Source organism: Lissotriton helveticus, chromosome 3_1 (assembly GCF_964261635.1).
Source record: "Lissotriton helveticus chromosome 3_1, aLisHel1.1, whole genome shotgun sequence".
NCBI lineage: Eukaryota > Metazoa > Chordata > Amphibia > Caudata > Salamandridae > Lissotriton > Lissotriton helveticus.
In genome coordinates this window covers 229,347,859-229,360,448 of record NC_136061.1, presented here as the reverse complement: position 1 = coordinate 229,360,448, position 12,590 = coordinate 229,347,859, and the positions used below count along the sequence as shown (strand labels likewise).

At 48.1% G+C, this 12,590-nt stretch overlaps 1 protein-coding gene across 1 annotated transcript in view; it reads right to left on the bottom strand.

The window, feature by feature from the left end:
- ZZEF1 (zinc finger ZZ-type and EF-hand domain containing 1) overlaps positions 1–12,590 on the bottom strand; it is a 1,627,273-nt gene that overhangs the window by 1,333,214 nt on the left and 281,469 nt on the right. Inside the window, exon 10 of the mRNA XM_078679684.1 lies at positions 9,371–9,462. Within this exon, the coding sequence (XP_078535810.1) occupies positions 9,371–9,462 (92 nt within the window). The remainder of the gene's footprint in view (positions 1–9,370; positions 9,463–12,590) is intronic.

The following is a 12,590-nucleotide window of genomic DNA, read 5'->3' as shown; positions in this document are numbered from 1 at the left end:
ATAATGCTAATATAACATAAATGATAATATCATATAATAATAATAGAGATAATACACTGTAAAAACCTCTACAATGGTAACTTCCATAGGAAGACAGTATAAGAGAAAAAACTCATTTGTAACATATCAGTGTCATTATGTTGGTCCAAACTGCAGCCAATCAGGCTCACGCACCCTCTAGAACCTTCTCCTCAGAAGCTCAAGCCCTCAGATTTTCGTAGCACTAGTAATAATAGCGTATGAGGAGAAGAGAGCCTCTGAGGGGAGGAAGGGTGGGTCGCATGTGAATCTATGAAAGACACCAATACTGGAGAACCACCTGTTTACAGGTAAGTAACAATAGTTCTTCTCCAGTATTAGGGGTGTCTTTCATAGATTCACATGCTTGAATAGAATAGATAGCAGTAACTCCTTAGCACTGGGATTGCAAGCATCTTCACAAGAAGTAAACACATAGCTTAAAAGCATATAGCAATCACAGAAGAGAAAGGAGGAGGGAACAGAGGCTCACCTTATTTAAAGAGATGGCGAAGCACTGCTTGCCCCACTGCGGTATCCGCCTCGTTGATGGAATCCAAACAGTAATGTCTGGTAAAGGTGTGCCTATTCGACCACGTTGCCGCCCGGCAAATCTGGTGTAGAGGCACTCCGGCAAACAAGGCGGTGGAGGACGCCATCGCTCTCGTCGAATGTGCCTTCACAGGACCCTGTAAAGGCTTGCCAGCTTGTTGGTGACAGTAGGATATGGCTGCTGAGAGCCATCTTGCAAGTGTCTGTTTTGTCACTGAATGTCCCCTTCGCATTCTTCCATATGCTACAAAAAGCTGATCTGATTTGCGGAAGGGGGCAGTTCTTGAAATGTAAAACTTTAGACAACGGCTGATGTCTAAGGAATGAAGGCGTTGTTCTGCCGGTGACTGTGGATTCGGAAAGAAAGTCTTCAAGAAGACAGGTTCGTTCAGATGGAAATCTGTAGGCACTTTTGGCAAAAAAGAGGGATTGGTCCGAAGAGACACCCCATCTGGTTTGAATTGCAAATAAGGAGGCTTGATTGTGAAAGCATGAAGATCGCTGACACGGCGAGAAGACGTTAGGGCCAAAAGCAAAACGACCTTCCAGGTAAGAAACTTGTTGTCTGCTCTGTGGATTGGCTCAAACGGAGGCTTCATGAGCTGTGACAATACCACGTTGAGCTGCCATGTCGGAGGCGGGCGTCTGATAGGAGGAAACTTCCTGAAGAGACCTTTAAAGAATTGTCTGATAATTCTGGATGAGCAGAGAGAGGTTGAGCCATCATGTCTGAAACGTGAAATAGCTGCCAGAAAGACCCTCAAGGTGGCATGAGAGAGGCCAGACTGAGCAAGGCTTAGAAAGAAGGGCAACAGCTGTTCTGGGGCAGAAGTGAGTGGGTGGACATTTGCTTCTGCGCACCAATGGCAAAACCGTTTCCACTTTAGTTTGTACGTTTGAACAGTTGAGGAAGCTCTAGCAGAAGCCAGAATCTCTCTGCATTCCTGGGGCATCTCTAAATTCGCGAATTCGAGGAATTCAGGTTCCATGCCCATAACTGAAGAGTGGTCGGGTCTGGATGGCAGACTTGGCCCTCGTCCATGGACAGAAGATCTGGACGTGGATGCAGACGAATGGGCGTGCATTGGGACAACAGAAGAAGTTCCGAGAACCAAGCCTGTCTGGGCCAACGAGGTGCAATCAGTATCAAGTGGCAGGGTTGCCTGCGCATCTTCCACAACGTCCTCGGCACCAATGGTATGGGAGGAAACGCATAGGCGAACAGGCCGCTCCAGTACATGAGAAGGGCGTTGCCGCTGGACCCCGGATGAGGATGCCAGCTCGCAAAGGCGGGGCACTTCCGATTCAGTGGAGTGGCAAAAAGGTCCATCAGGGGACGACCCCAACGGCGGAACACCATGTCCAGAGTTTGTTGATGAAGCTCCCACTCGTGGGTAGACGATGTGGACCTGCTCAACGAATCCGCTAGGATGTTTGAAACCCCCGGCAGATGGACCGCCGTCAGGGAGATTCGATGATGAAGAGCCCAGTTCCAGATCTTCTGAGCTAGCCGAGACAAGGGCTGAGATCTTGTGCCGCCCTGTTTGTTCATGTAGTGCATGCTGGTTGTGTTGTCCGTTTGAACCAGCACGGACTCTCCTTGCACTACTGGCAGAAAAGATCTGAGAGCAAGGAAGATCGCCAGCAGCTCCAATCTGTTGATATGCCATGTTCGTTGCGACGGTGTCCACTTCCCTTTGATTGAAAGGTCTAGGAGATGAGCTCCCCAACCCTCCATGGATGCATCTGTGGTCAGCGTTAGATCCGGAGGAAGGGCCAGAAAGGAAACTCCTTCGTTTAGGTTGGATGGTTCTCTCCACCAAAGGAGACTGTCTTTCATGCGAGACGAGACTCTCACTAGATCGTTGAAGGATCCTGACACTTGGCGCCATTGCAGGTCTAGTTCCTCCTGAATAGGGCGAGTGCGGAGCCTGCAGTTCGGAAGCAGAGCGATGCAGGACGACGCCATCCCCAGAAAGGACTTCAACATGCGCACAGAAACTGACTGTTTTGAACGGATGAGGGTGACCAGACGTACTATTTTCACCTGTCGTTCTTGGGAAACGAAGGCTTTTGATAATTCCGTGTCGAGAATGGCACCCAGGAAGTTCCTTCGTTGTGATGGTGTTAAGTGTGACTTGTCCACGTTGATGGTCAACCCCAGCGACTCGAAAGTCCGCAGGCAGAGACTTGTGTCGTGAGCCAGCTGAAGAGGAGACGGAGATTTCAGAAGGCAATCGTCCAGATAAGGAAAAATCTGCACTCCTTGAAGACGTAGATAAGCCATGACTGGGGCCAGGACCTTCGTGAAAACACGAGGTGCCGAACGCAGGCCGAAAGGCAGCACCTTGAATTGGTAATGGACAGCGCCCACCTTGAACCTCAGAAATTGGCGATGTTGTTGCAGAATCGGCACATGAAAATAGGCGTCTTGCAGATCTATTGTGGACAGAAAATCTCCGCTGCAGAGAAGCCGCAAGACTTCTGACAATGTGAGCATGCGGAAAGACTGCTGTTTCAGAAAGAAATTGAGCGCTCTCAAATCCAGTATAGGCCGCCACTCTCCCGTCTTCTTGGCAATGAGGAAAAAACGTGAGTAGAAACCTGTCCCTTGTTGTGATATAGGAACCACTTCGACTGCACCTTTTAGTATGAGAAGACGAACTTGATGTTGCAATTCTAGAAAATGGGGAGGTGGCGGGCCTGATGGCGGAGAATGAGGAGGAATCTCTGTGAACTCCAAGGCATGACCCTTGCGAACAATGTCCAATACCCATTGGTACGATGTTATCAGAGACCATTGGGAATAAAACCGCGAGATTCTCCCTCCAACTCCTTGTGTGACATGAGAGTCACTGGCGTTTGTTGTTGGCACCCCTATAAGTAGGTTTTCCTTTATAGGGTCGTGACTGATTTTGGCGAGTAGACTGCTGAGAGGAGTAACGTTGATTGCCTTGGTTGAATTGGCGGTACTGAGTGTGTCCTCCTCGAAAATTCGTGGAAGACGAACCTCTTCCACGGGCGCCACGAAAGGGCTGCTTCTTAAATTGTAAGGAGACTAGCGATTTTGCTGTATCGGTGTCCTTTTTAATTGACTCAAGCGCCTCGTCAATGTGAGCGCCAAAAAGAGATTCACCGTCATAGGGCATGTCGAGTATCTTCGACTGGACTTCTTGCCGGAAAGAAGTGGATTTAAGCCAGCCCTGGCGGCGGAGAGCCGCAGCACTGGCGAGGATGCGAAATCCCGTACTCGCCACATCAATCGCGCAGTCAATCAGTTCCTCTGACGCCCTCATGCCATCCTGGAGAACTTGCTGGGCTTCCGCTCTGGACGCTTCTGGAATTAGAGAAACGAATGCGGAAATGTCCGACCACATTTGCCTGTCGAAGCGACCTAGAATGGCCAACGCATTTGCAGCGCGTACCGATGTAGAGGACATGGTGGAAAATTTCTTCCCAATGGCGTCCAAACGTCGACCCTCTCTATCAGGTGGAGTAGTGAGAGGAGTCGCCGGATTACGTGATCGTCGCTGTGCCGCCTGTGTGACAACCGAGTCCGGTTTGGGATGCGACAGCAAACAAGCAGGTGAACCCGCAGGAGCCTTGTATTTCTTTTCCAGGCGAGGGACTTGTGCCGGCAAGGAGTTAGGAGAATGCATAATTCTTATCCCTTCTTTCCATACAAATTCTATGATTGGTATGGTGTGAATTTGTTTGCATGGTTTGTTTTTGAAATCGTAGAGAAAGCAATCTTCTTGCCGTTGTTCTCTCGGCAATTTAAAGCGGTCCGCCGCTTTATTCATCAGCACATGGAAGCTTGCTGTATCAATGGTAGGCGCATCACCCGCCTCTGGCTGTTGCGGAGAAGGTGTCTGTATCCGATAGTCGTCGTAATCCGCCATATCTGGATCCTGATCATCGTCAGTATCCTGGTGTAATTCCCCTTCTTCACTGTCCGACTCATCCACCCCGTGCGCACCAGGTTGCGGAAGAAGAGGGGGGTGAGGGCGGGGAAGCTCTGTCAAAAGAGGCTGCTCCAAAGACTGTGGATGGGTGGCAGGGCCGGAGTCCTCCGCAGGAGCGTGGCTTGGAGTACCCTGAGGGGTAGGCGGAAACCTTCTGTTGTAGTCATCCAGCATATGCTGGAGGTTTGAAAACAAAGAAACTGGAAAAGATGCCATAGGCAACTGGACAAATTGGTCATCCGGTTGGACCACTTCCTCCACGTCCTCCTGGTCAGAACTGGAGTCTTGACATTTTATAATCAATTCTGATGGACTGTGAGCTTCATCGTCATCATCTTCCCCCATAGATCCAGTCTCGTGATCAGTTGCCATCAAAGGCGAGGGTAATTGGAGATCAGGAGGCGGCAGCTGCATAGAAGAATCCCTGCCAGAGGTCAAGGAAGGCAGTGGTACCAGAGGCATGGTGGCAAAAGAACCCGATCCTGACGAGGATCCTGAACATGCCGCTGAAGAAATCGCCATCGTCGACGAGGTAGGGCCCACTGAGGGATTCGTCGTCGACGGTATCGTCGTCGACGGAACGTGCGTCGACGGAGCCGTCTTTGCTGGAATCTGAGGAGACGGTGTCTTCGTCGACGGTATCTTCGTCGACGATACTTTCGTCGACGGTATCGTAGTCGACGGTACCTTCGTCGACGGTACCTTCGTCGACGGAACCGGCGTCGCCTTCTTCGACGACGACGCCGTCGTCATGGAGCTGGTCGACGGAGCACTCGACGTCGACGGGGCTCTCGTCGTCGGAACCATCGTTGCCTTCTTCGTCGACGATGCCGACGTCGACGAGGTGGTCGACGGAGAGGCTGACGTCGACGGGACCTTCGTCGACGAGGAATTCTTCGACGTCGAAGAGGTTTTCTTCGTCGACGGCAACTTCGTCGCCGACGAGACAATAGGGATCGTCGACGGGATCGTAGGAGTTCTCGTCGACGTCGAGGATGTCGACATCACCGTCGTCGACGACGAGGAAGCAGACGTCGTCGTCACAGAGGTCGTCGACGAAGACAGCAAAGCCAATCTTGTGGACGGAACGGTCGTCGACGAGCCCGTCGACGACCTGGGAGTCAGGACTGTCAGAATACTGATAGAGCCTGGACAAGACGCCTGAGAGCCAGGTCTCGTGGGCGTTGACACAGAAGGCATAGAATTTGAAGATTGTGCCACAGGCAAAGCCAGCTTTTTCTTTTTCTGAAGAAAAGGAGAAGGCAAGTTTTGAACACTCCCACGCTTGGAAGGAACAGTGGAACAGCCTGACTGAAGACTTACTGCGTCTGACAGAACATCTTCTTTATCTTGGAGGCGCTTCAACCATATAAGAAGGCGACCTTCCCTGTCTCTGAGAGTCTTAGAAGGAAGAGCTCTACAGATTTTACATTCATCCACCTTGTGGTCAGGGTACAGGCAGTAAATACACTTTTGGTGGGGGTCCTTCTCAAACAAACGCAGTTTCCCACATGAAGAGCAAGCTCTAAACAAGGACTTCTTACTTGACATTCTTGGAAAAATAATTTGAAGAGACAAACTTTGAAGAAAACTGAGCAGAGCTCAGGGAGACTCCCTTCACACGACGTGCGGTAGAAAATCTGAGGGCTTGAGCTTCTGAGGAGAAGGTTCTAGAGGGTGCGTGAGCCTGATTGGCTGCAGGTTGGACCAACATAATGACACTGATATGTTACAAATGAGTTTTTTCTCTTATACTGTCTTCCTATGGAAGTTACCATTGTAGAGGTTTTTACAGTGTATTATCTCTATTATTATTATATGATATTATCATTTATGTTATATTAGCATTATTGCTATTTTTTTATATACCGTGGGACTCCCACTTCGACGACGGGGAATATTCAAGCATGTCAATCTATGAAAGACACCCCTAATACTGGAGAATAAGTGTTTCAGCTATTACTTGAGATATAGCAAACCTTTCCCCCATTACCGCCCACTTCATTTTCCGCCAACGCTTCTCCATTACCACTGATCTCATTTCCTGCCCAGCGCACCCTCGTCAAATATCCAGCAGCTACCAGTTTCCAAAAGCCAACAGAGTTATTTACTCTAACTGAAATATACATAGTTTTTCCATGCTTTTGGAATAGCTGCCTTTTTGTTTATGAGGAAATTCCTATGACCACATTGAGCAAGCTTGCAACCCAGTAACAACACAGGCTCTAGTGAATAAATATATTTTCTAAGACACTTCCTAAAGCAACACCTTGCTGCCTTGCAGCCATTATTAAACCAACCTTCATTTTTATTTCCACTGGTCAAGTGTTGAGACTTGTTCTTCTAGCCAGAACTAAAACCATTAACATTTCACAATTTTTTAGTTTCATATTCATTTTTAAATGCCCCGTTTTCATCAATTATTGAACAATTGTGCAGTTGAGTACAGAGTTGGTATGCAGTACCATCGTCTTATTGTGGTTTATCATCAACTTCTTTCAAGATGGCTGGTACCAGCAATCCTACCTAACATTTCTGTGGGGAAATGGTCACTGCCTATCCACTCACAGGCTTGAAAAACTACAACAAAGTCAGAGATTAACTGCTTGCCAACCAAAAAAATAAAAAAAAGTAAATGGAGAAGTTATGCGTACCACTAATGCATGCTAGTCAAAAAGTAGTTGATCAATTCACTAGCGGCCTTAAACACCTTTATCCCAATAGTGTCCACCCAATAATCCGTACATTTGTCCCACTAGCTTCTGTAGGGATTAAAAATGCTCCATTCCTTTAACAAACAGTTAATTAACTTTGCTTTTTTATTCTATCCTAGCTGCCCGCCCGACGTTGTCCGGGGATGAAAATGAAAGTCTCAAAAGTTCTTTTTTACCTGTGTAGTTGAGCAGTGCATACACGGTAACGCTAGGTGTCCATTGCAGCCAAGCATCTGCCTCCGCTTGTCCAGCCAGTGTGAGGAAGCACCACAGTGACTGTGTTTTAGCCCTGCTGCTACGCTGAATCGCCTCAGCACCCGCCTCAGCACCCGAGCAATTTTGGGAACGTCTTTGTCGGCTCCAGCCGCAAACGTGTTTGTCCACTGTACCGGACGCCACTGCAACATGCGAACTGTGTCAGCCGCAAACGTGTTTGTCCGCTGTAGCGCCACTTAGACGCCCCACATGGCGTCAACGTCCAACGCCCACAAAAATGCCAAATACACCGCCCACTCATATTGGAACGCTAGTCCCACCCAGGACGCTTCTCGCAAGCGGTGGAATCCAGCTTGTTTTTGACAAATGCCGCGCCCATCGCTCTATGCACACGCCCCCAGCACAACGCACACTCCCACAACGGACTACTCCGAACGCTTCTCGCAAGCGGTATAATTCAGCAGGGTTGGGTTTTGAAGAATGCCGCGCCCATTGCTCTATGCACACGCCCCCAGCACAACGCACACACCCACAACAGACTACTTTGCCCCTAACGTACTTTTACCCTTATAATGTATATGGTGGGCTGCTGTATAGCCTATGTCCATTTGCTGATACTGTGTTTTGCAATGCTGTATTGGGTCTTCCGATTGGCGCTGTAGTTCCTGAGCTTATCCGCCTCAAAGGTTTGGGCTCTCTCTTTATATTATTAGGATGGACTATCTTCATGAAATGGCTCCTTTGTGCAGCACGCTTCTAATCAAACATTTGCTCTTATTCTTGGTACATACAATTTCACATAAATTCGCTATTGCTAGAACTAGGAGAACCAAGCAATACTGCTCTGTCCAGTTCCAATACGTTCTCAAAACTCTGCAGCAGCATAACTTCACTGTCAACTTTGTTAGAAGCCAGTGTTGGATTAAATGAGACAAAGTTCAAATGAACGTTGCCTCAAAAAAGGTCAACAAAACACGTTCTCTGTCATTTAAAAAAGAATGGCTCACACAAAAAAATCAACAAATGAACCAAAGTAAAAGCAGCACACAGGGATGGGGTTCTTCTGATGACAGTCGTTTTTCATGGGCTAAAGCTAGTTTTCTTATGAAAATGTTCCTACAAATAAACTGAAACACAAAAAATAAAGACACAAAGACAACATCTAAAGCATAATGCAAACTGAAAGAGTAATGACACAAATTCATAGATCAGTAGCAAAAGACGTTACATGGCCTGAAAATACAAACAAAATTAAAAAGGAAGGAAGATCGAGGGATTTTTTTTTAAAGACGGTGTAGAAAAACTGCAGGCAACGAAAATTAAAACCACAAACAATAAACATTTGTCAGATGCAGAGCTTTTGGATTTGTCCAGGTCACATAGGTCCACACAAATGAGTTTCCTTTAAAACAGGATATCAGATAAATATGCATTTTCAAACTTTATCTAGGAGATGTGGTTGCTGGCTGTGGAATTCCAACCAATAAATTAATCTGCATATCTATCAAGGCTGAACAATTAACAATGTTGCCATTAAGTGGTTACTGTACTTCTGTGAGCAACAAGAAACATTGGAATGCATAATTATGACCTTGTCAATTTAAATTTTAAAATCCTTTTAAGGCTAGTAATCATAATATTGCACTTTGCTGTGTTCAGCTAGAGGGATTTTTGATGCATATGGACTAATCATCTACAACTGTTTTATAAGTAACTAGTGAATCTTCTAAAACGATTATAGATTTTTAAGAAACGCACTATTTGAATCCAACCATCCACTGAAAACATTTTAAATGATTGACATATGTCGACAGACTATAGACCAAGAAATTCATAATTTTAGTGTCAGCTCCCACTCTCTCTAGCCCCATAGAATTCAGTTGTACTGTAGCAAATACGGCTCACCTTCAAACCCATTTGTGTAACCTGGAAGGAACACTCCTTTGCACTGCAGAGAATAATGCTAGCTCTTGTCTTTCCAGATTCAGTCAGAAAACCTACCATTGGGGAGAAAAGGCAAGAGATCTATATCACATACAGTATAAAAATATATTAGGAGAGAAAAGTGGTTCTATAATACATGATTGCCACATGAGAAGGGGTTTTTAGTTGTTCAAATTAATTTAAAGTGTTATTTACCATTCGCAGACTGATTTCAGATGTAAAATAAATAGTTATTTTTGCAGAACAATAGGGTCAGAAGGGCAGACGCAAAATGACAATTGAAAACAAATAGTAATACTACAATACTTATATTTTTTTTGTTTGAATAGGTTTTATTGGTTTTCAAGCAATTATCATCAATACAATACACTTCAAAGGCATTGAGTAAAGGAAAATATTACACATAAATCATCTCATACCAAAACAACAATGCTAATCTGCGAGTAGATAAATAGGTCCTGCCACACCACAGGGCTTCGAGACAATCGGTGAATTACACGAGAGGTGTTGAACTCTGTGGCGAGTGTGTTGCTGTATGACTTGTGGGTGTATCTTAAGCCAAAGTATATAGGAGCTAGCATAGGGCGGCATGTTATTGCGCCCATGTGTCTATCTCTGGTCTGTTCCATCGGATGATATGGGTGATTTACCCCCTTACGGGAACGCCGTGCATTTGGTTCGGAGTAAACAATTGTATGGATCCAATACCATATTCTCAACATTTTAACAAAAGGCGTCGGGGGGGGGGAAAACTGACATGTCCCCCGGACTGAACCAGTGAGGGAAGGATGGGGAAAAGATGGAGGGGGGATAAGTCTCAAAGGAGAAGGATGGGGAGGACAGGTCATTGTAGTGGGAGGAGTGTCAATGCATGACTATGGAGGTATTGAGTCGGTGGTATGACAGTGGCTCGGGGTGGTTGTGGTCATGAGGAGGGCTAGTTCCCCTCGTGGAGGCAGTGGGAGGGTGGGGGGAAAAGGCGTGGCAAAGCCCTATAGGTGTCAGAGCGTTTGTGCCGGTGCAGCGGGAGTTCCCAGGTCGCCCCTGCTGCATAGGTACGCAGCAGCAGCTCGTGTCTCAGGCATGTGTTGGGGCTCCCCGTCGACTCTGGCAATAAGGTGGTGGCGGGAGCACAATGTGTTTCTTCCTAGTCAACGTCAAGTGTCAACCCAGTGGGAGGGCACCCCTATGTGACTCCCTGATCCAGGCTCGCCTGTTGGAAGGATTGTAAGGTGTCGTCCCAGAATTGTGCAATGGGGAATTTTTTTAGTCCCGCCGTCTCCTCTCTGCGCAGTGTGACACACTCTGTTCTCGCCCAGTTGTCGAAGGAGGTGTACCAGTGTTTGGCCTGTGGGGGTCTATCTTTTTTCCACTGTTTAGTGAGTAAGCGCTTGGCCGTGATGAGGCCCAGGTCTCGGAACCTGGCCGGTACCCTGTTGACTCTATTCCTTTTGTATAAGCCCAAGATACACGCCTCCCACGTGTGTGGCAGGTCATCGCCGGTGCTCTTCTTCAGTAGGGTAGTCACCATAGTCCAATATGGTGATATAACGGGGCAAGCCCAAAGCATGTGCAGGAGATCCGCACCAACCAGGGAGCATCTGGGGCACGCGGAGGTGGTGGTGGTCAAGAAGTATTTATTGATCTTGTCTGGCGACAGATACGCGCGATGTAATATGTAAAATTGTATAATTTTAAAACGTGAATTGCGTGGGACGTTGACCGGGCCGGCCAGTATCATGGCCCACTCCTTGTCCGCCCATACCCTTCCTCTATCTTCCGCCCACTTATCCCGGAGTTGTTGTGTGGATCGCTGTGTATGTGTTAAGAGGGCTTGGGTCAGCCAGTGGACCACGTGGGAGCCGTTGCCTATGACATGGAGGTACTGTAGAAAGTGGTTCGTCTGTGGCTCGTCGGTCAAGTCTCCCCAAGGGCGTGCCAGCGTGCGTATGATGGACGCGTGAAGGAGAAATTGTCCGGCCGGCAGCCGGTGTCCCTAGCCAGAGTCCCGAAGGGAAGCAGGGCGCCCTCGGCATACAGATCTCCCAGCGTCTCCACTCCCGCCTCCACCCACCCGTCCAGCATCGCTTCTGTTATTACCCCTCCATCCCTGGGTGTGCCCAGGAGCGGAAGCGCCGGGGCATAGGGCCTCCCCTCTCGTGTCCATTTCAAGCAGCGTAAGAAGCATCTGCGAGCCACAGCCACGTGAACTTGTGTTGGAAGTGGGGCTTTGGTCTAAGGGTGGAACAGTGAGCACACCTACGTGTGTGTGTAGGTCACGGCATCTGTGGCGGTTTCGTCTCAGTTCCTGCCACTTAACCATCCCGTTGCCCATTGCATCTGAGCCGCGAGGTAATACAGTTCCAAATTGGGAACCGCAAGGCCCCCAGCCTCCGTAGGTACATAGAGTTTTGTCAATGCCACACGGGGTCTCCCCGAGTTCCAGATGAGGTTCCGAATCAATGTTTCCAGTTCCCGAAATATCCGGGTCGGAACATATAGTGGGATGTTGGCAAAGTGGTACAACAGTCTTGGCAAGACTATCATTTTAGTCAGTGTGACTCGGCTGGGCACGTTTAAGGGTAGGGTCTTCCAGAATGCCATCTGCGCTCGCAAGGAGGAAATAGCTCTGATCAGGTTCCCCTCTAGAATGTCAGGCGGGGCTCTGTAGATATGAATGCCGAGCTATCTGAATGTCGTGGGGTGCCAGGTGAGTCTCCCATTATTTATGCAGATGTCACATTCCTGTATATCTGGATTGAAGGAGTACGCCCCTGACTTTGCCCAGTTGACCCTAAGTCTCTAACATACAGGAGCAAATCGTCTGCGTAAAGCGAGACCGCGTGTAGGCCGTCCGCCAGTGGGATCCCCCACTCCTCTCCCTGTGTTCATAGGAATTCTGCAAGAGGTCCCATTGCCATCGAAAAAAGCAATGGGGACAGAGGGCATCCCTGTTTGGTCCCTCTCTGCACCCGAATAGCGTCAGACAGCAGCCCGCCCGTGCGCACACGTACAGTCGGTCTCTGGTAGCGGAGCCCCACCATACCAATGTAGTCGTCCCCGAGTTCATATTTTTCCAGCGTCGTTCTGATGTAGGGCCACTCAACAGAATCGAAGGCTTTCTCAAGGTCTAAGACGAGGCATCCCGATCGAGGCCAGTTGTTGGTGGCATATGTTTGTA